The sequence below is a fragment of the Girardinichthys multiradiatus genome, chromosome 24 (assembly GCF_021462225.1).
Source record: "Girardinichthys multiradiatus isolate DD_20200921_A chromosome 24, DD_fGirMul_XY1, whole genome shotgun sequence".
NCBI lineage: Eukaryota > Metazoa > Chordata > Actinopteri > Cyprinodontiformes > Goodeidae > Girardinichthys > Girardinichthys multiradiatus.
This window is the reverse complement of record NC_061816.1, coordinates 10,931,226-10,955,717: the sequence shown is the minus strand read 5'-3', so window position 1 is coordinate 10,955,717 and position 24,492 is coordinate 10,931,226. Positions and strand designations below refer to the sequence as shown.

The window sequence follows — 24,492 nt, the reverse complement described above, 5'->3', positions numbered from 1 at the left end:
GGGACAGAGCAGACTGTACTTGAGGAAGCTCAGGACCATCAGTGTTTCTAGCAAGCCTTGAACACTACAAGCCGGAGTTCTGTTTAAACACTGTTTAAGGTATATCTGCATGTATAAAAAAGGTTGTATGTAACTCAATACTCAAGTATTTTGAAGTTAAACGCTTGACTGTTAGCATCTGAAGATTTGACGCTCGACTTTAGGCCTAGTTCAAACATCTAACAAACATAGAATGCTCATTTACAAGTTGTGAAAACACAAAAAAGGCTGAATCTGTATCATTCAACTGAATGGAGTTTGTAAACTGAACCGCTTTACATGAAGGCGAGGTAAGACAAATCAGTCAAAGAAAGAAATGGAGAGAACTTCACCCAAAATTACAAGTTTTTGGGTTTTCACCATTGGAATAAAGAATTGGCGTAAAATAATTATGTCCTGCTTTGAGACACAATTTCTGTTAGCTCAATTTACAGATTCAATCTCAGTGAGAGATTATAGTTACCTAAATGCTTGCTCCAGGTCCTCCATCCAAATCAGCTCGGGTGAAAGGTCAGACTGGCAAACAGGAAGTGGAAGGTTCCAAATGCATTTAAAGACAGGAGATAAGTGGATTGAACCAAGGGGCTTTTCGTCAGGTGAGTCATTTAGCGTGAACAGGTTGGTGTGTTCTTTTCTCACACCCATAAACCTCATTATCAACAAACTTCAGAACATGCTGACTAAATCATGATTATTTTCAGCTTTCCAATCTGAAAACCTGTATTCATAGAACACATCTTATGCATGTTTTAGACCCATTTATGGTCATAGAATATGCAAAATAATGTGAGTTAAAGCATAAAGACGTGTCTTATTTTTATTCGCCACTACGTGTCCTGCACGAGCAGGAAACTACAGACAAGAAGAGACGATTTTCATTTATATCAAATACAAACATCTCTTATCTTTCTATATCCCTATATAGGGAAAGACGAAGTGAGGAAAGCCAAGGATAACACAAACAAGGTGGGAACAAAGGGTATAAAGAAGGGGAAAGAAGGACACTTGGTCTTCTAGTGTGTTTACTATGAAATTGTTGGAAAACATTAAAATATATTTAATCCCAATTACAGTATAAAATATTATCTTTTTGGTTTCTTAAAAACAGTGGATAATAAATTACATTTTACCCACAATATTTCAGGCTTTTGTTGTTGGGGACAAATGAGTTAGGATAATACTTATTGTGTTGTAAAGAATACAAACAGCAAAACACAAGCTTAAAATGTAAAACTTTTATTTGTGAGCCATAGAAATGGACCATGATCCACCTGTGCCCTCTATCTTAAAGAATACTAGCATGAACATCAGAAATAAGAAAAAACAAACATGGAAGTGACAGCATCATCATCATCCCCACAGATAACAGCTTCTTTAAGTTGAAGTCCTGCAGCTCGGACAGGGAGAGTTTGAGAGCGGGGACATGTCAGTGAGCGTTTTCCCCTTCAGTGGAGCCGGCTACTAAAACGACACTTGGCTGCTGGTTTTCCAGTTTTATGAACACAATACAAAATCAGGAGCTGGAAGCACAAGATCATTTCTTTCCACCTGCTATGGCAAAAACAGTACTAGAGGACGCAGAGGTTTAACACAACAGACAGGCCTAACATCATATGGACCAACACCAGCTGTAGCAAAACAGACATTTTAACATAATGTTAATAAAAATAATTGAAAACTTTATTTATTCCAATATTTTGTTTGACTGGTTAGATTTAAGGGGAAGGACGTTGTCATCCTAACAGAAAAAAAGCACATTACTAATTTGTTTGTTACAAAAAGGCAGGGAAGGGAGAACGCACCCTAAGTGTTTGACTTTCAGTCACCACTGCTTTAACTAGAGAGGTAGAGATGCGTCCCACCTTGGGACTGATGTTTCCATGAGCTCCTCAGTCAGAGAGGCCTCAGCTTCCACACCTTAAAACCACTAAACCAATCCACCCGTCGGTCCATTTAACTCCCTGGCTTCCTCTGTGAGCTGGTAGGCAGAGAAAACCATCGACGGTGACTGGGAATGAAACACTGGGGCACACCTGAAGAGCCCAAACACACACATGCAAACCCCACAGCAGCACTCCAACCAAACCATTTAGCTTATCTTTATAATACTTTTAACTTAAGGGTGACAGCTGAGTGGCACAAGCTGAAAAAAAAAAAATTCAAAGAAGAAAAACATTTTCCCTTTGTAATCTTTGCTACATTCAATCGTCAAAACCTGCTGCTTGACAAGTGGCTCTTTGTTCGCTTCCAATTCCTTCACAGAAAAGATTTCTCTTAAAATCTGAAAATACTGCCAACTGGACCAACTAGGAAGTGAACCATTAAAAAAAAAATACTGCAGCTCCATTTCTTCCACATAAACCTCTAAATGTTAAATCATAGTTTGAATTGAGAGAACATAGTGAAGTAACCTCAGCTCCAATATTTGATATGTTTTGACATGATGTAACAAAAGCTTCCCGAAGCCAAATAAACAACCATCATGACCTGGTTGATCCCCAAACGTCAGACCTTCAGGGATTTGACCTGGGCTAAAGAGAACTACAAATAAGGGATTCATCAATAAAACAAGTCAAAAGAAGCAGAAAAGAAGGGCATCTTGGGATCTGACTAAAGCTTTGCATACATGTGTTAAGGAAAACAAGACTAAAATAAGTAGCTTTCTATGGCGAGGTTTACTCAAAAATAAAATCTAGCTTTTGGTTTTACAGTTATTTTTCCCCCCAGCACTTTAGGATCAACAATGATGCCTGGATCTGATGATAAATTACTTCAGAGTGGCTTTATCTTAGGAAGCTTTGGCAATGTCTGATGAGGAATTTAACCAGATTGCCTGGGCACGTAGAGGGAAAGTAGGCGGCTCTGCTTTCACATGGATTCGAACTCATCGATGCGCTGCTTCGTGTTGCCCTGTCGGATTTGCCTCAGCGTTTTGTACTTGTCTCGGCCCTGTTTTACGTTCTCGGCGTGCAGCACATCGTTCTGTGTCTTCTTGGTCTCGTCTCGGGCATCGGCTAGCTCTGAGCTTAAAGTCTGGACAGGAGAAGAGAGGGACCCAGGTTGAGACGAAGAAGACGAAAAGACAAACCAACAGGAACACAATTAAAGACATGAACAGGATAGATGCAAAAAGGTGATTTATTTGAAGCTAGAGATGAACCGACTGGATTTTTCATCTGATCTCTGCTCTTTGGAAAGCACTGACCTCCTGATAACCATTTTGGCTGAATGCAACTTCTCTTTCAGAACTGTAAGACCTGCATTTTTCCTACCCTCCCTGCGGTGAGCAGGCATCAATTATTTATGTTAGGAGCAGAGGCGACGTATGCTGCGTGAGAAAACATTCAGACTTCCTATTATCTGATGAAAGTCTTGTTCTCTCTCTCTCTCTCGTTCTACCAGCCTGAATGAACCACAGAAATGTCAACATTAACAGTGTCCTCCCGTGTTGTTGGAGCAACCTGGTAGAAATTGGGTACGCTGTGCTCACTGATCCGAATTGTGAATTTCCAATCAGAGCTAATCAGGCTAAAAACTGGACGATTCTGGTCAACAAGCGAGTTCTGGGTCCATCTCTGATTGAAGCCTCATCAGTTTTCTGGAGCGTCAGGATGCCTCAGATTGTTCATAAAACACAAAAATCAGCAAAACATCTTAATTTAGGACAAAAGCAGCAGATAGGAATGATGTTTATTTGGTCTATTTCTTCAGAACTTCCAATGTTTTTTGTTTTTCTTATTTTGAAGGATGCGATTTTAAATTGTTTTGGTTATAACTTTGGTTTCAATCCTGGCCTATGCAGCAACCAAGCTTACATATAGACCATTTAAATTATAAATAAAACCAGATGTTTCATACACTGTATATAAAAAAACAAATCAAATACTTATAGTAATCCTAACTGACCTAAAACAGGAAAAGTTGAATCTGATTTAATGTGAAACAGTGAGAAATTAAAAGCTTACTTGTCTTTATATGCAGTGTATGTAAATATCTGGTTTCAACTGTATATAGATAAATATAAAATAATAAATACATCTGTGGACGAATGAGATTTGTCAGATTTGAAGCCAGGCTACAGTCCAAGACAGCACATCTCCTGTTAAAAGGCAGGAGCATAGACACGAACGGACAAACAAGTGTGCCTTTCTCTTACCCTTATTTGCCATTGCTTGGCCCGTGTTTCTTCTTTGTTACAAAACTGCTGTTAGAAAATAATATGATCTTGTTGTTACTTGTTTTCGTGGGACATAAATGTCTGTTTATTGAACCTTTAATAAGCAGGTTTTTGGTTACACTACATGTGTAGCTTTATTGAATTATATTTTAGACCTGATCTAAAAAATGATGTTAGAGACAATGTAGCCATGGAAAAACTCAACCTTGCAGCCAGACGCCACCTTCTCTGGACGTCCTCTCTCACCTCCAAACCTTTTCTTACCTGCAGCTGCTTCTTGACCCTCTCGTTCTTCTGCGCTTCGGTGACGCGCTCCTCTTCGCTGCGGAGGTCCAGCTGGTTCACGCCCTCGTTGGACAGCTCAGCGCTGGCCTCTGCGTGGTTCTCATCCTGCTCGTCATGCTCATGCTCGGCGTGACCACCTGGATGAGCGGGCACTGTTATTGCAGTCTTCAGTTCCTCCTTGGTCTTCTCCAGGTCCTCCTGAGCAGACAGAGCCTGCGGGTGGAGGGATGACAACACAGACCGTTGGAGACCTGCAAACCCTTTGCAGGTGCTTGTTTCTCTTGAACTTGACAAAGCCAAGTAAACATTTAGAAAAGGCTAAAAACAGATATACACACATGTTAAATTACTGAGGAAATCCAACCAACACAGTAGCATTAAGGCATATTAGTAATATTTATGACGCCTTTAAGTTGGTAAAAAAAAAAAGCTGCAGATACCACATCCAGGGAAAATATCAGGGGTTGTACAAAGTTTTTTGAGTCCAACCTATACCAACCTCACACTGTAAAGGTGATGGATGGAGAAACAGATGGATGGACAGACAAAAAGAAAGACGGATAAATGGACAAACTGACTGATGGACGGAGAGACAAAATGATCGATGGATGGATAAATGGAGAGAGAAACAGAAAAGTAAATGACTGATCAAATGGATGAGTAAATTGATGGACAAACTGAGGAATTAAAAGACAACCAAATGGGTGAACATTTGGATAGATGGATAAATGGGAGGACAAGTGGATGGATAAAAGGACAGACAAATGGCCTAAAACATGGATGGATAGATAAAAGAATGGATAAACATCGGAGCAAAATCAATGAACAGATAATTGAACTGATGGGTGGGTGGACAAATTTATGATAGATGGACAAACCACATGGATAAACGGACAAACAAATGGAGAAGGAAAAAAGGAGGGCTATTAGGGTGTTACACAAAAATAAAGGGTAGGTACGTACCTCGGTTTTAATGGCGCACTTTGGTTTGTTTTCAGTACGTTTTAATCGAGAGAAAAACAAAATTTTATCCTTTTTCCAACTTTATTGGGAAGTGAACAAATTATTTAAAATCCTCTGACAATAACTGGATTTAATCGATATGTTTTAACCACTTAAGATGAAGTTTTTGAATGAGACTGCTCCAGGTAGCTAATATCAAATGTTTAAATTACTTTGGCGTTACTTTGATACGTAGTACGAGCTGAACTTACACATTAGAACCGCACCCGCTGGGAAACGATCTCGGGTCGGACGGACTCCTCTCTAACAGCACCGGCCGCACGCCTGCTGCTATAAAGACTGACGCAGTTTCTGAGGATAATTGAACGATTTAGTCTTTAGCCTATTTTTCTCTATTGACTCTTACAATCCGCTTGACATTGTTTGAGGCGAGTAATTAAGTTTGGTCCAGTCCACCCTATTTTTCTCCCATCATCACTGCAGCTGAATGAGAAACCTCAACGTTCCTAAATACTTTAGTGATGGCTCGGAGCTCCGCTTTGTTTTAGTTCTGGTTTTTTAAGAGTTGCATGGCGGAAAATACAGTTGTGCACTTTATTTCAGCACAAAAGTGTTTAAAACAACGCTGGGTGTGTTTGGTACACCCCTGGGAAGACTTTTGGTCCCTCCAACGCTTATGGTCTCTTTAGGAGAACATAAATATCCTGAGCACAAAGGGACTGATACTAAATAAACAACTTTAAATAAAATGTTCTTAATATTTTTGAGAAACATACATTTCTATCTAAATAATTGACCGCTATGAAGTTAGTAGAATGATTTCTGTTAACATCCAACAGGATCAGGTCAGTGATGAAGACTGCAGTACCTTGTGCTGCCACTCAGTGGCCTCATCTTCCTTCTTCCTCTTGGCCTCTTCCAGGAGAGTAATCTTTGCTGTGAACTCAGCAAGTTCTGCAGCCTGGGATACAAGAAACACGCCTGTTGTTACAGATACTGTGGATGAAAATGTGCCAAAACCCAAAAACCCACCAGTTGCTCTTGGGTCTTTTGCTGGTCTGCAGCCTGCTTGGCCAGCTCTGCCTTGGCCTCCTCAGCTGCTTGTCTCTCTCTCTCCAGCTTCTCAGCCTCCTCTCGTGCTTTCTGCCTTTCCTGCTCCAGCTCCAAGGCTCGGCGAGTCTGTTCTTCAAGCTCTATCGAAAGAGCAGAGGAACCCGCTCCAATTTAGTACATGAAAATGAGCAGGATCCAATCTGGTATTACGGGTTTAAACCAAGTGTGCAGTTGAGTAAACATGATGGATAGACATAATTCTCTTCGAGCACCAGCCCCAGAGAATAAAGAAGAATATGAGTACCTCTCTGAGCTTTCATTGTCTGCTCTTCAATCTGCCGCAGCTTCTCCATGAGCTCTTCTTTCTCTCGCTCTATCCTTTCCTTATCCTTCTCCGCAAGCTCTCGCTTCTTCTTTTCATTCTCCAGCTGGGCCCTGAGAACATTCACAAGTACGCCAAATGACTTTAGGTGTTTCTGTAGGAAGTCAGTTCTCTATCAAATGATTTTAACAAATAAAGAAACAGGGGACATCAGGGACTATCACTCTAGCTCTAACTATAACTTTTCCCATTAAATCTATTGCATTTTTGTAAACACAAGTTTTGCTTTCAATTTTCAAGCTTTATTTTTCCTCTGATAGGAAAGAGTGCATGGTCTGTCAAAATGGATCCTCTCCTAAGGACAGTCAGGTAAACAGTTGTAAAATCCTGTTCAGAGTTCATTTTACTTCAACCAAAAAACTTGTTTTTGACAGGCAATGACACAGGCATATCAGATAGTAAAACAATGAACATTTAGTTACAAAACTGCCATTATTGGAATTACAGCAATCAAACCCTTCAAGTTATTTTTGACAAGCTCTTAGCATCACTCCACCTCTATATTCAACCATTCATCTACTACCATCAGCTTGAAGTCTTTGATGTTGGTATTGTAATCGCACCGCTCTTAAAAAAAGGGGATTCGAATTCAAGCGGGAGACTTGATCAGGTGAAGAGAACAGATTCCCATCAAATCCCATATTAAACAAGTTTCTAGAATTTCCTTCTTTCATCTCTGGAATATTTCCAAAATTATCCAAAATCTCCTGTCCAGGAGTGACGCTGAAAAACTAGTCCATGCATTTGTTACTTCAAGGCTGGACTATTGTAATTCGTTACTATCAAGATGTCCATAAAATGCAGTTAAAAGCCTTCAGCTGATTCAAAATGCTGCAGCAAGAGTTCTGATGAAAATTAAAAAGAGAGATCATATTTCTCCTACTTTAGCTTCCTTTCAATGGCTCCCTGTTAAATCCAGAATATAATTTAAAATTCTCCTCCTCACATATAAAGCCCTTAATGATTTAGCTCCATCATACATCAGAGATCTGATTGGTCCATATGTTCCTAACAGAGCACTTTGTTCTCAGACTGCAGGTTTACTGGTGGTTCCTAGAGTCTCTAGAAGTAGAATGGGAGGCAGATCCTTTAGTTATCAGGCTCCTCTCCTGTGGAACCAGCTCCCAGTTTTAGTCTGTGAGGCAGACACCCTGTCTACTTTTAAGACTAGGCTTAAAACTTTCCTTTTTGATAAAGCTTATAGTTAGAGTGGCTTAGTTTATCCTGAGCTATCTTCCTTATTTTTTTACCTCCATCTTCTTCCCTCCCTGTTGGTTGGAGTAAGGGGGAGTCAGGTTTAGCCTAAAGCGGCTCAGTTATGGTTGAGGTGCAAACACACCCTCCATTTCTGCTACCTGTATGACCTCCTTCTCTTTTCCAATGGTTATAATCAGTCTGACAGAGGGAGGTATCCCAATCCTTGTGGTTTTTAGTATAACAATGACCATCAGAGGGACCCTTTGTGAGGTTCCTATAGACGACATTGTTGTAAATAATCTGAACTGAAACTATCTGTGTAGTTATGCTGCTACAAGCTTAGGCTGCTGGAGGACATAATGACCACTTTCACTCTCTGCTACATTCTCACACTACTCTCCAATTTTGCATTATTTGCTGATATTTCAGCTTTTAACTTTATGTTCTCTCTCCTTTTTCTTCCTAGAAGCTACACCTGGCCTGACTCTGTGTTTAGCTGTGGCACCTTCCTGGAGGGGGATCGGCCAAGCTTCTGCTGCCAACATCTTAATCCTCACCTTCTACAGATGATACAATTGGTTCAGTCTTTCAGTGTTAACCCCGTCTCTCCTAGACATAGCTACTGGCTGAGCTTCTACTGTGACTAACTGTATGTGTGCTCTTTCAGACTTGAAAACTGGCTCAGAGTTCATCTACTTAGCTGTCTTTCTCCCCTAGATGAAGCCACTAAAGGAGTTATAACCATTAATGTCTAACTTTCCTTTCTATAGAAAGTACTCCTGGATCAGTGCTTCTTTGTTCTCTTTATTTCTCTGCTCTGTTCTCTCAAAACCCCAGTTGGTCGTGGCAGATGGCCGCTCACATTGGTTCTGGTTCTGCTGGAGGTTTCTTCCAGTTAAAATGGAGTTTTCTTCTCCACTGTCACTACATGCATGCTCAGTATGAGGGATTGCTGCAAGGTCAACGCCAGCGACTGTCCACCCAGCAGATTGCATCAAAAACCTTTTGACCAATTTGAGTAACAAACTGAATCAGACTGCAATGTTTGATAGTTATTATTAATTGGAATGTATGAGCCTGACTTGAAATTTGCATTATTCAATTGAATTGAGGTTTTATAAATAAAACTGATTTGAAAATCAAGAAACATAATAATAAAATAAACGCGATAAATGGGTTTAGCTGCGACTTGTTTATTCTTTGCACATGTCTGAACCAAAGGTGGGAGAAAGTATTTGACCCCAGCTGCAATCTGATCGTTAGCCCGTATTTTAACCTCCCTGCCATCCAACACGTGTAGCATAACCCTTTTTCAGCCTGACAACTAATTGCAAACAGTTTGACTGGCCTGACAGATGCTGTCCTTGGAAGAGCATTCTGACAGCTACATGGTAATGTAGTAAAACCATCACAAGTAAAAGAAATAAAGTACAAAGTACTGATTAGGAGTGTGGTCCTACCTTTCCATCTGTTTGTGGTGCTTTTCTTCTCGGGCTTGAGCCTTCATCTGCTGCACTTCGATGGTGTCAGGCTTTCTTCTCCTCATGTACAACTCATGGTTGCCCATACACAACGCCAAAATACGCTTGTTGATGCGCAGTCGCGGGGCGTAAAACACAAAGTCCTGGAAAAATTTTAAGAGAAAATTATTAAACTGTCAAAGCACTTGAATGAAGCTGGAAGCTTTAGGCCATATTGATGACAATTTACTCACAGGTGCTTTTTTGTCAATAGGTTTTATGACAAATTTCTTGTCATTGAATGAGATGTTTCTGATCTCACTCCAGGGGAACCCTATCTTTGGTGTCAATCTGAAAGAAAGTAAACAGCAGAACTGTGGCTAGAGATACATTTTGAGATTGCATAAAAATTATTACATCAATATTCAGCACAGCACTTAATACACTTGGTATTAAAAGGTTTTCACTAGCTATGTTGTGATGCTATTTTCACTGTTTACGTCTCGTGTTTCTCTGACAAGGAAGGAATGTTGGGAGCTGTAATCTTTGATAGCAAACACTAAAGCAAATCAGATTGCTATCAAGAGGAAATCCTGCAAGAACAGTGATTAAATCCATTCTTTCTCAGCAACAAATAAAAAACTAATCTGACTACAGAGAACAGGAAACCCCCACTGACAATAAATTGATTGAGTTTCCTTCCTCCACCTTTCGCTTAGATTTAGGTGCAGGGTTACATTATAGCAGACATCGTTAGGATGACATGCGTTGACGAACCTCTACCAACTCTTCCGATTGTGAAACATTAAGTTGTGAGCTTCCAGCTATTGCAGACTTTTGCTTTTTCCCAAATCACTCCAAACAGCAGCTCTACAGCTTACAAATAAATTAATTATATATCATACTAATTAATTTATTCCATGTAAAAAGTCCTGGGTTCTCAATACTTTTTAATAATATAAATAAATAAGTTCCTAGTGCATTTGCTACAGATATTTATAGAGGTCAGGCTTATATATATACAGTACAGACCAAAAGTTTGGACACACTTTCTCATTCAAAGAGTTGTCTTTATTTTCATGACTATGAATATTGTAGCTTCACACTGAAGGCATCAAAACTATGAATTAACACATGTGGAATTATATCTTTGTTTTCAGAAATTTGTGTTCAGTATATAATTCCACATGTGTTAATTCATAGTTTTGATGCCTTCAGTGTGAAGCTACAATATTCATAGTCATGAAAATAAAGAAAACTCTTTGAATGAGAAGGTGTGTCCAAACATTTGGTCTGTACTGTATGTATGTATGTGGGATGCATGCATGTATGAATGAATCATTTGGGGAATGGGGAAATGAATACAGCCTAAAAAGATATTTGTATTTCCAGGCTTCATTCCCTGTCCCATTACCTAAAGGATACATCTTTGTATCCTCTAGGTAATCCTTTTCCTTGTCCTGACTTGAAAAACTCAAACCTTTTACACACTGTGTAGGAATCCTATTAGACTACCGTATTTTCCGCACTATAAGGCGCACCGGATTATAAGGCGCATAGAATAGAAGCTACTGCAGTCAAACGTTTGACTGGGGTTGCGTTATGCATCCACTAGATGGAGCTGTGCTAAAGAATGTCAACAAAACAGTCAGATAAGTCAGTCAGTCAAACTTTATTAATACACTACAAACCAGCGTTCTGATAACTCCATTCACTCTCATGGTAAGGTCTCCTCTACATAGAAATCTATTGAATAGAGCCAACCGCATGTTAGGAATGCATTGGAGTCTATAAAGTTGAAGTTGAAATCAAACGTTAGTTAAAACGTGAAAGGGAACTTTTCCCTGATTCAGTAAACATGTAAAAGAAACAGTTTGATGCACTAAATCAAACGTTAGTACTGTTAACCTTTCCTGTTTCTGTCCCCTGACCGTAGTCTGATGACACAGGGGAGACGCTTTCTCCAGGGCCGAAGTTACTAGTTTCCTCGGGGTTAACTCCCTCACTCATACGTTGCTGAGTTGAGCATGAAGAAACAGCATCAAAACACTGAGTTGTTGACGAGATTCGGGGTTCTTTTTAATGACTTTGCAGCACGTAAAAACACAGGGCTTACAGACTCATACACCGCTGCTCCGGTCGCCGTCTCTACCCACCCCACACAAACAATAATACCGACGTCACTCCTTCACTCTTGATTCTCAGCTACGGCAGCACACAGCGCCACCTCTGTCCGGAGGAGTAATGTCAACATCTTCCATACACACACACGAAACATACACCCCACACACTGAGCTTCTAATCACATATAGTTCAGGCAATTCCTGCAACAGTACATTCAAACGTTATACACACACAAGTGGTGTTGGACTAGGAGTAAGCACAGTACAGGTGTTTACCGCTATTACTTCGGCGACACCCCTGACTACGGTAGCCGTAATGCTGCAAGTGGTGCGGCTTTGTAGTTTACCGGTTGTACTGAAACATTTTGACAGAGCGCCGTGTACAACCAGTATGGATCAACCAATTAACCAATTGATCCATATATAAGGCGCTCCGGATTACAAGGCGCACTGTCATATTTTGAAAAAATTAAAGGTTTTTAAGTGCGCCTTATAGTGCAGAAAATACGGTATGTTTAAGTTCCAGGATTAAAAATGTATGTGTGAATCCCTTACTTGTCCTCGTGTTCATAGATGTTGAGACCAAGAGCATCCACACCCAGCCACAGCTGTGTGCCCTTTTTGTTTTTGATCTCAAAGTAGTTGACTCCATACATTTCCAAGTCTTGGGCAATTTTAAGGTACTCCATCATCGAATCTTCTCTGAAAAACAGGAAAAGCAGGATGTTAAAAGCTTCATTATTAAATTTGAACACATCTTCCTGTGAAGCAGAATATATTGCAGACTGTTGAATAAGATAAAAATTGTGTGGCCTTCAAACACTACATGGCAAATCCAGACACACAATGAGCTAAGCTTAATAGATACCTGAGCATTCCTTTGTGTTCCTCATGCCAAGTCTGTATCCTGTCTTCCCATTGCTCCTTTGTCAGCTTGTGCTGCTCCAGGACTCTGAGTAAACACAAGCACAGTGACGTTCACCCGAAGGAATGTCAAATACCCTAAAATTGTTTCCTCAGGAGGAAATCATTCAGTACTCCAACTGGGAATGAAAAACATTTAATTTTCCTTTAATAACAAAAGGTCCACCTCTAAAAGCAGAAGCAGGTTGCTCCAGAATCTGTTAGTCATCATGGCCAGAGTGCCTTAAAAACTAATCTTCTCTTTGAACTTTTTCACATTTTGTCACATTACACCCACAAACCTATTTGTGTTTATTGGGATTTTATTCAATAGTCTAAAAACTAGAGTGGAAGAAAAATGATACATGATTTTAAAATGTTTTAGAAATGGCAATCTAGGCTGTCCCTGGCCTGTCTGCTGTGCTCCTTGGTCTTCACTAATGTTCTCTAACAACCTCCTGAGGCCTTCAGAGAACAGAGGATTTATACTGATATTACATCACACACACAGGGCTGAATACAATCTACACATTTCAGATTTTTATTTGAGACAAACTTGGATAAGGAATGTACCCTTGTCCTTCCACTTCACATTTGTGCACTACCTTGTGTTGTCTAGTCACTTAAAATCATAATTAATGCTTTAATGTTTGTGTGTTTTTGTAATATAAATATGAAAAAGTTTAATGAGTGTGAAACTTCTGCTAGGCAGTGTCTATTGTGTGGTGCGTTCACCTCTGAGGCAGTAGTCTGTCATGGGTAAGGTATCCAGGCTTATGGACATCTTTGCTGTAGTCTCCATACTTGGCCTGCACAGAATATGAAGCCAGTAACACTGCTGTCTCTGGAGGACAGTAGTTCTCATCATTCAAAATGGCCTCTTTGACCTGAAAGAGCAAAGGAAACAGAAACAATTGCACATAAAGTGGCTGAATTAGAGATTCTGTGTCCAGAATTTTTAATTGACAAAATACTAGTGGAATTACCAAAAAATACGCACTTTTATTGTTTTAAAACGGTACCAAATGAGGGAAAAAAAACAACTCAGCTTGGCAACCATATAGATGAATAAAACCACATAATCAACATCTGGCAACAGGAGTGTTTTACCTGTAAGAAAAAAAGTCTCTGTGTGATCTCTTGGATCAGTTCCTCAGACACATCCTCTGGGAAGAACTTGGCCCTGAACTTGAACTGCAGAGGGTTTTCTTTCTTCACATCTTGCTGGGTCACCTGGGCAATTTAGCTGACATTAGGATCACCTGCCTGTATGGCATCATTTTCAGTTTATTTTAATTAAACAGGTCACATAAATTTGTTGGAAAAATATTTTAAAACATTTCAATGCAGCACATCCCATCTGGACTATTTGGATGCTTTTCTCCAAACTTACCACTAATTACTAGCACTAAAATCAGAGCATTCCTCAAAATAAGAGACTAATGCATACAGATTTGTTTTTAAAGAATACAGGGTGTATATTCCTTTCATGCAGAAGTACATTCAGCACAACACTTCTCTGAAGCAGCCATTGTCAGAGGTCACATGACATTTTGATATCTACTGACACATGCTAGCGGGGTGGCCTTGACATATGTGCACAGCTGCCTCTCACACAGACATACAAAATAGTTTCCATCTTACTTAATTAAAGGAACCTTTGTAATACATCTGACAGCAATGCGCTGTCCTGCAGGCGACCCTGAAACACACTCCGTTATAAGTACTTATTTGGTAACATTTTGATGTTATTAGAAGGAAGAGTTTTCCTTCATTTCTGTTCGAGTCCGTGTCAATCAGTGATGCACAAACATTCAAAGCTCAAGGCTAAAATTAAATGCAAACAGGATGGACCAATGGGTGAAGAAAAGTTATTCTGATGAAGAATAAAAAAAACAAAAAAAAAGGTAAAGTTACTGGATTAAATCAAACCAAGGACAACTTATTGGAGCATTGTCATTATTTTTGTAATTCATTTCTCTAGTTAATTGCAAGTTAAGAAAAACATTTTGCAAGTCAGTCAGTCATTTTCTACCGCTTATTCCATAGTGGGTCGCGGGGGAGCTGGTGCCTATCTCCAGCAGTCTATGGGCGAGAGGCAGGGTACACCCTGGACAGGTCGCCAGTCCATCGCAGGGCAACACACAAACAACCACGCACACACTCATTCATACACCTAAGGACAATCTAGAGTGACCAATTAACCTAACAGGTCATGTCTTTGGACTGTTGGAGGAAGCCGGAGTACCTGGTGAGAACCCACACATGCACGGGGAGAACATGCAAACTCCATGCAGAAAGACCCCAGACTGGGAATCGAACCCAGGACCTTCTTGCTGCAAGGCAACAGTGCTACCAACTGTGCCACCGTGCAGCCCCACATTTTGCAAGTATTAAAAAAAAAACAACTTACCTTTTTGTTCAGTTTTAGCCAGGTGCTGTAACCTTTACTGTCCACATACTGCAGACCAAAGAACCAAACTTCCCGCAGACCCACTGTTTTCACCACCTAGAATACAGAAAGAAAACTAACTGTGCATCAAAAATCTTTAACAGCAAACTTTTTAACATTCTCCTCATGGTGGGATTTCCAATAATGGACGAATGGACAGTGTGCAGGAATGATAACGGATTTAGCTGACATTAGGTAAACTCACCTGGTCAAAGAGCTGTTTTCCTGTGGTGTTAGGCTGGATGGCAAACTCCAGCTCTGCATCCATGGTGGTCACACGGACATTGATCTGGTTAAAACAAAACAAAGAACTGAAGTTCATATTGTTTCTACTATAATTAAGAAATAAAACTAAGGTTTTCCCTGGCCTGTACCAATTTGCAGCTTTCTTTGAGGTCTGACCTGGCTTATAATAAATAATTTTTATAAATAAATAATAAATCTAGCAAGCTGAATGGACTCCAACAGCCCTCAACACCTTGGACCACAAAATCTCAGATTAGGACACTTTTCTTTCCTTACCATTAAACGATGTGCCCACCGCTCTCCATGAGCTTCAGCATCTCAGCCACTAAAAGTATACGTCAGCTGGTGAGCTTTAAGGGCAGTTAGAGTCCCTCCAACTGGCACATATTTCTTGTTGATATGCAGCGTTTGAGTGTGAAGGCCTGACACTTGAAATATAATATCCTAACAAGTATTGCATTCAAGTAGTCCTTTGGGATTGCAATATTAGAAACACCAACATTGCAATGACGACTGAGATTTGATGCTGGGTGTCTCTACCCACACTAAGTATATTTCTCGTGGCTGAGATGCTAAAGCATTAACTGTAATGGATAACGTAACTGAAATTTTCAGCAGTAGTGCTGAAACTACATACCGTCCTGATATCGATCAGCCCTACCTTGAACATTGTCTTTTTACTTCAAAATTTCCCATAAGTCGTTGGATTTTGTTTGTAATGTTTTATTTCTTTAATAATTGGTCAATAACCATCTTAGCGTGATAACTAATGCGTTAATTAACCATTCTAAGAAAATAATTAAATATAATAATGTAATTTCAATTAAAGTATGAATGGTATTTTTGTGAGAAAAATATTTTTATGACATAAATCTCAGTTTTCTAAAAAGTACACAACAAAATGCCTCCAAGATTAAATAAAAGAATTACCCTTAAGACTGATACGATTTTTGATACATTAAATTCTAAGCACATTACCACCGTAAGCAAAGGCAGCACAGCCTGTTGCTTAAAGACCTCTGCTGGGTGGAGCAGACAATAAATATCAGTCATTGGCTGAGGCTCATTAAGCAGCACTGGCAGCAGGCCTAGCAGCAGCTGATAGCAAAGAGCAAGGGGGCGGGTGACCTCAGAGGCATCTCACATCCTTCCTCTCACATTTGCCACGTGTGTTGGCTCGGTGTGGGTTGACAGGCCAAGACGAGACACAGAGAAGTGCTTCGTTGGGCGGAAGGTGAGAAGCAAACAGGGCAGGGTGGAGAAACAAAGCGCAAGAAAAAAAATTAAATAGGGAGGGAGGCAAAGCGCAACAGGAAGCAAGAGAGAAGATCTGGAGTATACTTCCTTTAAGATTGAATTATAAAGAGGTTACTGCATAGTCAGACATACAAAAATAAGAAAATGAAATGAGCACAAGAGGTATTAATTTGTTTCTTCTACTTAGCAATTATACAGAAAATCTCAGAATTTCTCTGCTGTAATTTTAATCAATGTATCTTCTGCCATCAATCTTCTCTTGTGGTTTCTCTCAATCCCCACAATGAAGAACCCATGAACTTGTATCCAAACTCACTTAAATGAACTCTGTCCCCGATGGAACTTTAACCTTAGGTATCTGGTTGTCTCCTTCTCATCGATTACATATGAAAATATGGAGCTCTTCCTCCACCCTGCAGTGAACCTGTTTTGACACTCCTCTCTTGCATTGATAGGTGTTGCTTTATTTAATAGTACTGCAAACAATGCGCTAAAGTGAAAAGGTTTACATTTTCTTACATTCCTGACTGCTCTGTTCTACCTCTGCAGATCAAAAACCGGAATGAGGAGACCTTCATCCATGGTTCACCAACAGATGAATTAAGGCACTGTTGGTTTCAGTAGACTAAGAGTAATAACGGAGAATGTACAGCTGATCTGGGCTTTCAAACAGGCCAGCCTTGACTGAGCCTTTCCCTTTGTTTTTTTCTTACTCCTTCATCAGCAATGAGCTGTGAAACGCCCAGTCTTCAGCATTGTGTGGGACTCAGCCAAAACACAGTAGGCCAACATGCTGAAGAAGAGGAATCTTGTATGAAGCAGACAGTCTGTTAATCCCTTCCCTTGTAGACAGAGGGGGAGGAAATGAAGGACAGCAACAACATGCTGAGATACTGACACAGCTAATCACACAAGGCGACAACTGTGAACTCTTGAAGCAGTGACCTTTCCATGCCCATGAGCCCAGTTTAAAAAGAAAAAGATGAACACGCTTCTGCCAAATCCCCTTTGAAATTATTTCAACAACTTAGAGTCATTTATCAATTTAATATTGACAATAATAGGGAAAACAAAGTCACACTTCAGCACCTGTTTCTAATTTGGGATCATCCTGAGTTCACATGTGGACCAAAACTTAGGAAGGTACAACATCCCACGGCGCTCAGTACACAAACTACATTTGGACCCATCATGGGAGGTCGCAGCTCTAAAAGGCTGTGGTCTAGAGGCAAGTGAAGTAGCAGACAGATAGGTGGTGCTGTTCGTTCAAGCTCCTGTGTGACAAACCACAAAAATATCAAAACCAACATCAGAAAACTGGAGATCCACTGATCAGAGACTTGTGGACAATTTTCTGACCTTCCTATGGCCAATTCTAGCAGATCTGATTTCTCTTTGAGAACAAAATTAGCAGCATTGAAAATCTTTTTTAACCTTTTGTCCTATCATAATCTTTCGATTACGTCCATTTAACAGGGGTGGCATCATACCAGATGAACAAACCAATTCTGCAAAAGCACCAAAAAGCAAAGAAGTGAAATCATGAATCATCCAAAGTGAACAGCTGACATGTCTCCGAACAGAACGGTTGGTCTTACTAATACCAGTAAGACCAACGCTAAAGTGTTGTGGTTGGTGCAACATGGGAGATTTTAGGTATGATGAATAAACAGATTAGAAAAAAAAAAAAAAAAACAAAGTCTGATTTGTACGTTTACGACCAACCGGTCACTGATCAGGGCTGTTGTGGCATCTCTAACAATTACACAAACACAGGGAAAGTAGACATCACATCTAAAGGCTGGCAAAATGTGATACTGCATTAAGTGGCTTCACTCTGCGGGTAAATCCTCAGACACTGACAGAACTTTTACCCAGCTTTGACCTAACCTATTTACTTCTTTTGCCTTTAGTGTTTTCTCCATGTCCTCTTCCAAATTGCTACTTTTATTTCACTTCACCCTTCAGTCTTCCTCTGAAATCTGTCCAGCATCATTAACACCACCTCAGGGAGCACATATCTATAAGATTCTCGCTCTCCATTTGATAAGTTCTCGCTCCGATTTGACCATTGTGAAACGTGCAGCTGTTTCGTCGCTGTAAGCTGTTTAGAGAAGCTTTGCCTAGAGGTCTTAAAGCAAACGCACACAAACGGCAGTCAGTACAGAGCTGCTAATCTGACCTGCCAGGCTCAGAGCAACTGTCTGTCCCTCTGATTAACCTCTCAGCACAGTGAGGGAATCCTCCCACAGAGGGCATGACCATGACTGGATAATATAAAGACCCTTCATTTGAAAGTAGGGGAGCCATTTTACAGACTTGTTTTAAAAAACTGAGCAGTGGAAATGTCCTTCTCCTTGACAGCCCCCCCCCCCCCTAGTTGCCTGGTGATCTTCTGTCTACAAGCTGCTCTTTTACTTCCACAGAACCAGGTTGTTGACCTAAACTGGGCCCCCAAAGGTACACAGACAGCCCCCTCCCCAGCAAACAGGAAAACAGCCTCAAGCTAGAAATCAGTCAGAGTCTTCACCGAACGGTTTGACTGTTTTCTATCCCAGAGTTTTCCAAGTTGAGGGAGTACAATGTTGTAAACAGAAGCATAAGAAAAGCATTTCAAACATTTAATGCCTTAAAATGCCAATACTTTTCAGTTTATAAATGAATGAACAAACAGCCCTCAGTTTGATGCACTTTAATTTACTTGAGTTGAGGGACACATACTTTAAAGCATAAATGAGAATATTCTTGTAGTTTCTTCTGTTTTAGTAAGATTCAAAACCACTCTATCAGAATACTTTCTGCTTTGCATTAAACATTAAATTTGTTCAAATCGGATTTGGTTGGTCAGGCCTCAACAATAATAAAAGCCTGATTGGATCAGAAACATAAGTCCTAATTCAAGGACAAGGAATTGTCCTTTAAAACACAAAAAATCCTTACAGCAACTGAAAAAGTCATGCCTGACTTTATCACATAAACATTTGATGCAGATTTGACAGCTTTTAAACTGTTTAACACAGTCATCTAGACACTTAGAAAAGTGAAAGTCTTATTTTTTCCAGCCTAAGTGGAGCAGCAGTATTAGCAGTACCGGCTGGCTTCATTATGACAGCACAGCTGTTTTAATTATTAAAACATCAGAACACTGAACAGAAAGTATCCCACATGTTTGCTTAGTGCAAACTAAAGTGACAACTAAACCGTCACTTAAGTAAGAATGTCTGATATCATCAGACTGAATTGTGACTAACTTCAGGATATACTATAGAAACGCTCTCCACCCAGCTCATCCACATGATACCAAAGCAAATAACACACCAACAATCTTAAAACATTTAGCCAATATCAAAACTTCACAGGCTTCAAAGCTGTAAACGAGTTCATCTTTTTCTGTGACCTAAGATTGACCTTAACAGAGAAGCGGGGTGTTCACTGTACAATGAGAAGAGGAAGTGAAGGAGGAAACCAGTGCTTGTCTGTTCCTCTTTAAATCTTCCTAAAGCCCAAGCCACCTCCTACTTTACAAGAACAGGGATGAGCCCCACTTGTGGCATGCTCAATTCAGCCAATAATAATTAGGGAATTAAAAAAACAGCTGTAAAATAAAACACAATGTCATATTTTTCCAAATACACATCAAGCCTTTATAATGAAGGATACCTGTTCTGCTATAAAGATGTCTTAAATCCCTTGTGTTGTTAAATGTCTTGCCTTTACAATGGTTGTGTAATTTATGAAGCTGACAGCATGATCATTGTTTAAAATAGTGAAATAACAAACAGTTATTACGCAAAATAAAAACATATCTTGGCAGTTTGAGCAAGAAGATATCTGTTTCTTATTCCTAAAAAGCATCTAATGCTAGCTTTATCAAACTGAGCCTAAATAGATGTCATTTAATGTAACATGACAGGTTTATCTAGACAGTTAAAACTTTGTTGGTTAATCGTCCTTTAAGATCCTCCTTGGGGAAGAAAAACATTGATTTCAGCTGGGATGGGCTGATAGGACGAAATATGACACAGTTACCTAAACCAAGTCCCCCAACTTGGGGGACAAAAGTTGAGTTACAAGCAGGAAGATAAACAATCTTGCTCCTTACTCCTAGGACTGAGGCATTCTCTTTTTACCCTTTACAACAACAATGGCTGCAGTGTTGCTTCTGCAAGGCCAGTGGGTTTGGTACTTTGCAAGACAGTATGGCTGTTGTTTACTTGAAAGATGAACATGAGAAGTGAAAGGAAGCATGATAACCCACCACTTCTAAGATTCTTCATATTTAAGTAACATATGGAGAAGTGAGGCTACATTTCTGCCATTACACAGATTTATTTACTACATCTTACCGGTTTAGGCATGTTTGCTTCCTCTCCTCCTTTTGCCCGACAGCTGATACGATGAATCCGTCACCGGACGGAAGTGAGACCTGAAATTGAAATAATTTATTTAAACTGGAAAAACACTATATTCTGCTGTTGTGTTATGCATTTGTGTTTTGCAACAAGCAATGCATTCACGATTCATGATTAAGTCCAGCATCTGACAGCTAAGTCCTGATATAATTTTTAAAAGTAGTACAAACAAGAGGAATTTAATGTAAAGCTTTTAGAAAAATATAACTAGCATGTAAAAAAAAAAACCAAAAAGAGCAAAAAACAAATGCTTTCCAACCTCTTTTGATGAAGAACAAAACAAAGAGGAGGTTGTCCACTAAATCCCACCATGTACCCCCCCGTCCCTTAAGGGTACACAAGCAAACTATTGCCATAACTGGATATGGAAATAGCTGAAGGATCATTTTGCGTCAGGAGGAAAGGCTTTATGTACTTTATGTATTTATGTGGAAATACAGTCACTGTCATTTATAGACACATACATTCTGGGTCACCAAACTTTAAGTAGTTTACTACTTAATTTTAAACAATTATCTTTTACTGCTTTATATGGCAACCAGAGAAATATATTTTCTGTTAGATGAACTTTACCACCTAAAACAGAACTTAAAACCTTTAGATAAATAAAATAAAATCATTTTAAGCCTGTAACCTGCTCTGAACTGTAATGTGTTTCTGAAACGAGTCTAGAAAGCCTTTTTTTTTTTTTTTTTGCATACGTGCAAAGCAGTAGTTCCTTCTGGACACTATTGTATGGTCTGTCTCTACAGGCCCAAGCATGGATAAAATATCATGAGCCTAAAGCCTAAATGAAGAGGTTGGCATTTTACAATGCTTTGCTAAAATCCAGACTGCCAGTGCAATTACATCACTGAATACATTGTCTTTAATGGCTATATTTAGAGTGAAATAGAGTGAAATTCTTATTGTCTTTAAATTTAATTGTACTATTTTTTAAACCACTAAGAGATAAGCAAGCAGACAAAAAGGTATGGTTGCCTTTTTAGTCTTGCCTCAACTGCAAAGATTTTCTTTTACCAGTTGCACTGTACATGCTCTGGATCCTAATTTAAATATTTCCAGATATGTTATTCTACTAAGATTTTGACAAAGCTAAGGTTTAAAAGTAAAACTTTTCCAACAAAGAAATAAAATCAGATACCTAAGAAAACTAAACCACAATTGTATTTATCTAATATTCAAATTTAGTTTGAGAAATTTTAGGGAACTTAACGTTTTGCTTGAGATGCAAATGAAGCCAACCAATGATCTAACATGTATATTCATACCTTTTGAATTTTGTTTTCAACAGCAAATGTTTTAATTGGATTTTATGATAGATCAACACAAAACAGCACATAATTGTGAGGTGGAAAAGAAAGGATGCATGGTTTTCAATTAACTTAAAACCTGAAAAGTGTGGTGTGCATTTGTATTCAGCCCCATAAGTCAGTGCAGTCTTTTGAGGTATGACTGTACCAGCTACACACATCTACAGACATTTCTGAATATGCGTCAGTTTGAACTATTCCATCATAGCTCTGGCTGTAAGTTCAGGGTTGCCGTTTTCTTGGAAGGTTAGTTTTCCAATCTTCCCATCAACTCTGACCAGCATCCCCACCCTATAATGCTACCACCAGCAGGTTTTACTGTGTGGATCGTGTGTTCAGGGTGATGTGCAGGGTTTTCAGCCATAACAGATTCTCCCACCTGAGCTGTCAATCTTCACAGCTCCTCCAGAGTTACCATGTTCCTTCTTGCTGCTTTAAGATTAATAATCTCCATGCACCCTGTCATTTTAGGTGGATGTCCATGTCTTGGTAGGTTTTTAATGCAATACTGAATTTTATTTAGGAGTATCAGAGTAAATAAGACTGAATAAAAATGGACTCTAACAAGTGTTATCCCGTCACATAAAATCATAGCGCCATGATATTGTTATAGTTTCACCATAAAAATATTCAACACTCTCAAAAATGTAATAAAAACATATGGAAAACATAAAATATAATCCCAGTTGTTTATGGCAATGGCAAAAAATGTTAACTGTGGCGTTAGAAGGCTAAAATGTCTGTTTTAAAAAGCTAGCTTACCCGTTTACCCGCCTATTTGGCTTCCGTTCAAACTGAAATTTAACCACAACTTCATCAAACAGCAGCGAGACAACTGTTGCTCCGCTCTCAATACATTAGCACCAGGCTGACACCACGAACACCCTCCATGTTTGGTAGAAATAAACTACATCTTCTTTGAGCTTCTAGCTACAGCACAGCAATGGGTTTCCGTATAAATATATACACGGTCTCAAAAAGCAATTAGAACCGAGCCGTTCAAATCTGACATTTTCATGCTAGTGGGTGTAGTCCACATAACGGGTCGAGCCTAACCGAGGCTGTGAAGTTTCGCTCGTCAGGAATACGGTTAATTTGCCGATAAAATGCAGAAAATGGCACCAAAACGCAACAAAAAAGCAGTTTTTTAGAGAGTTCCTGCACAGTTTAATGAAGAAAACGCGGTTTTAATCTATTTTTGTGTGAGACGCCAACCGCCCGAGCACGAGGATATCCGCTAGTAGCGCATCAAAGTTGAAGAGAAGCTCATCTCTTCTTTTAAGGGAGAGGCAAACTCACCGGGGGTCGACGTGTCTCCTCAGAACAAGCTGGGCTGTAACCAAGAAACTACGACGATAAGTTGATACTGATTTCCGTTTTTATCTCTTACAAACAAACAACCACGGACATGAGAAAAGCGTTGAAGTCTAAACAATCATAAGGCGATTTGGGGTGTCCGCGTCAAGCCAAACCGAATAAAAGACTACACTTTCCGGTTTTAGCGTAACAAAATAAAAGCATTTTATTCTGAACGGCCACAAGAGGGAAACGTATGTAGAAGTTACGACAATTCGGGTTCTAAAAGCTTTCCTTAAGGTATAATTGAATTCAAAAATAGTGCATTAAAGGGAAATACGAATGCATTGAGCATAAAGTGGAAGCTGAAACGTGCCCGTTTGTAAATCCTCTTTTATTATGAAGGAAAATTCTAACATTTCCGACCACGTCTTCTGTTTTTCAACAAACTTGACACGCTTAAAGAGGGATGTTCAATATGGCTGTCAGTAGGTGACGGGGGGATGCAACATCTGACTGGGTTATGATACATGCAGTTAAATGGACGGAGGGTGGATTTAACCAGTGCAAAACTGAACATGTAACATCCTCACAAAATCACTTACTGCATTTTTATTCAGGAGAATAATAATATGCAGAATTATCAAGTCTTTTGCATTTAAGAGCAGGCCTGAACGCTGTTAAGCGCGCCAATCTGGAACTATATTTACTCTTAAAGTTTTGGATATTTTGCTAAGAACCCCACATTTATTGACTTAGTCATCAGATGGATTATAATTTATGTTGATGCCAAGATGGCGCAAATTCAGCGTCCAAATGTAAATGTTTTAATGCAGATTTGCACGTCATCTCACATGTTGGGAGCTGAGTGCCTCTGTCAAATTTTATCCTTTCTGTGAGGAATTGTTATGCAGGTTGTAAAAATACAGAAACA

At 39.5% G+C, this 24,492-nt stretch overlaps 1 protein-coding gene across 2 annotated transcripts; it reads right to left on the bottom strand.

Moving 5' to 3' along the window:
* Positions 1-1,259: 1,259 nt before the first annotated feature.
* On the bottom strand, positions 1,260-23,747 carry LOC124861315 (radixin-like). 2 transcript variants are annotated; one of them, XM_047354911.1, is made up of 15 exons: positions 23,562-23,747; positions 20,884-20,963; positions 15,240-15,323; positions 14,996-15,091; positions 13,693-13,815; positions 13,318-13,469; positions 12,548-12,631; positions 12,235-12,381; positions 9,811-9,907; positions 9,557-9,720; positions 6,822-6,952; positions 6,497-6,657; positions 6,333-6,425; positions 4,481-4,714; positions 1,260-3,072 (listed from the first exon to the last, which is right to left on the bottom strand). In XM_047354911.1, exons 2-15 carry the CDS (start codon positions 20,893-20,895, stop codon positions 2,908-2,910), a joined length of 1,743 nt encoding a protein of 580 aa, XP_047210867.1. In that variant the 5' UTR covers positions 20,896-20,963; positions 23,562-23,747; the 3' UTR covers positions 1,260-2,907. The 2 variants fall into 2 exon arrangements, with proteins under 2 accessions (XP_047210867.1, XP_047210866.1); XM_047354910.1 differs by lacking the exons at positions 20,884-20,963; positions 23,562-23,747 and having other exon boundaries at positions 15,240-15,356.
* Positions 23,748-24,492: the final 745 nt, after the last annotated feature.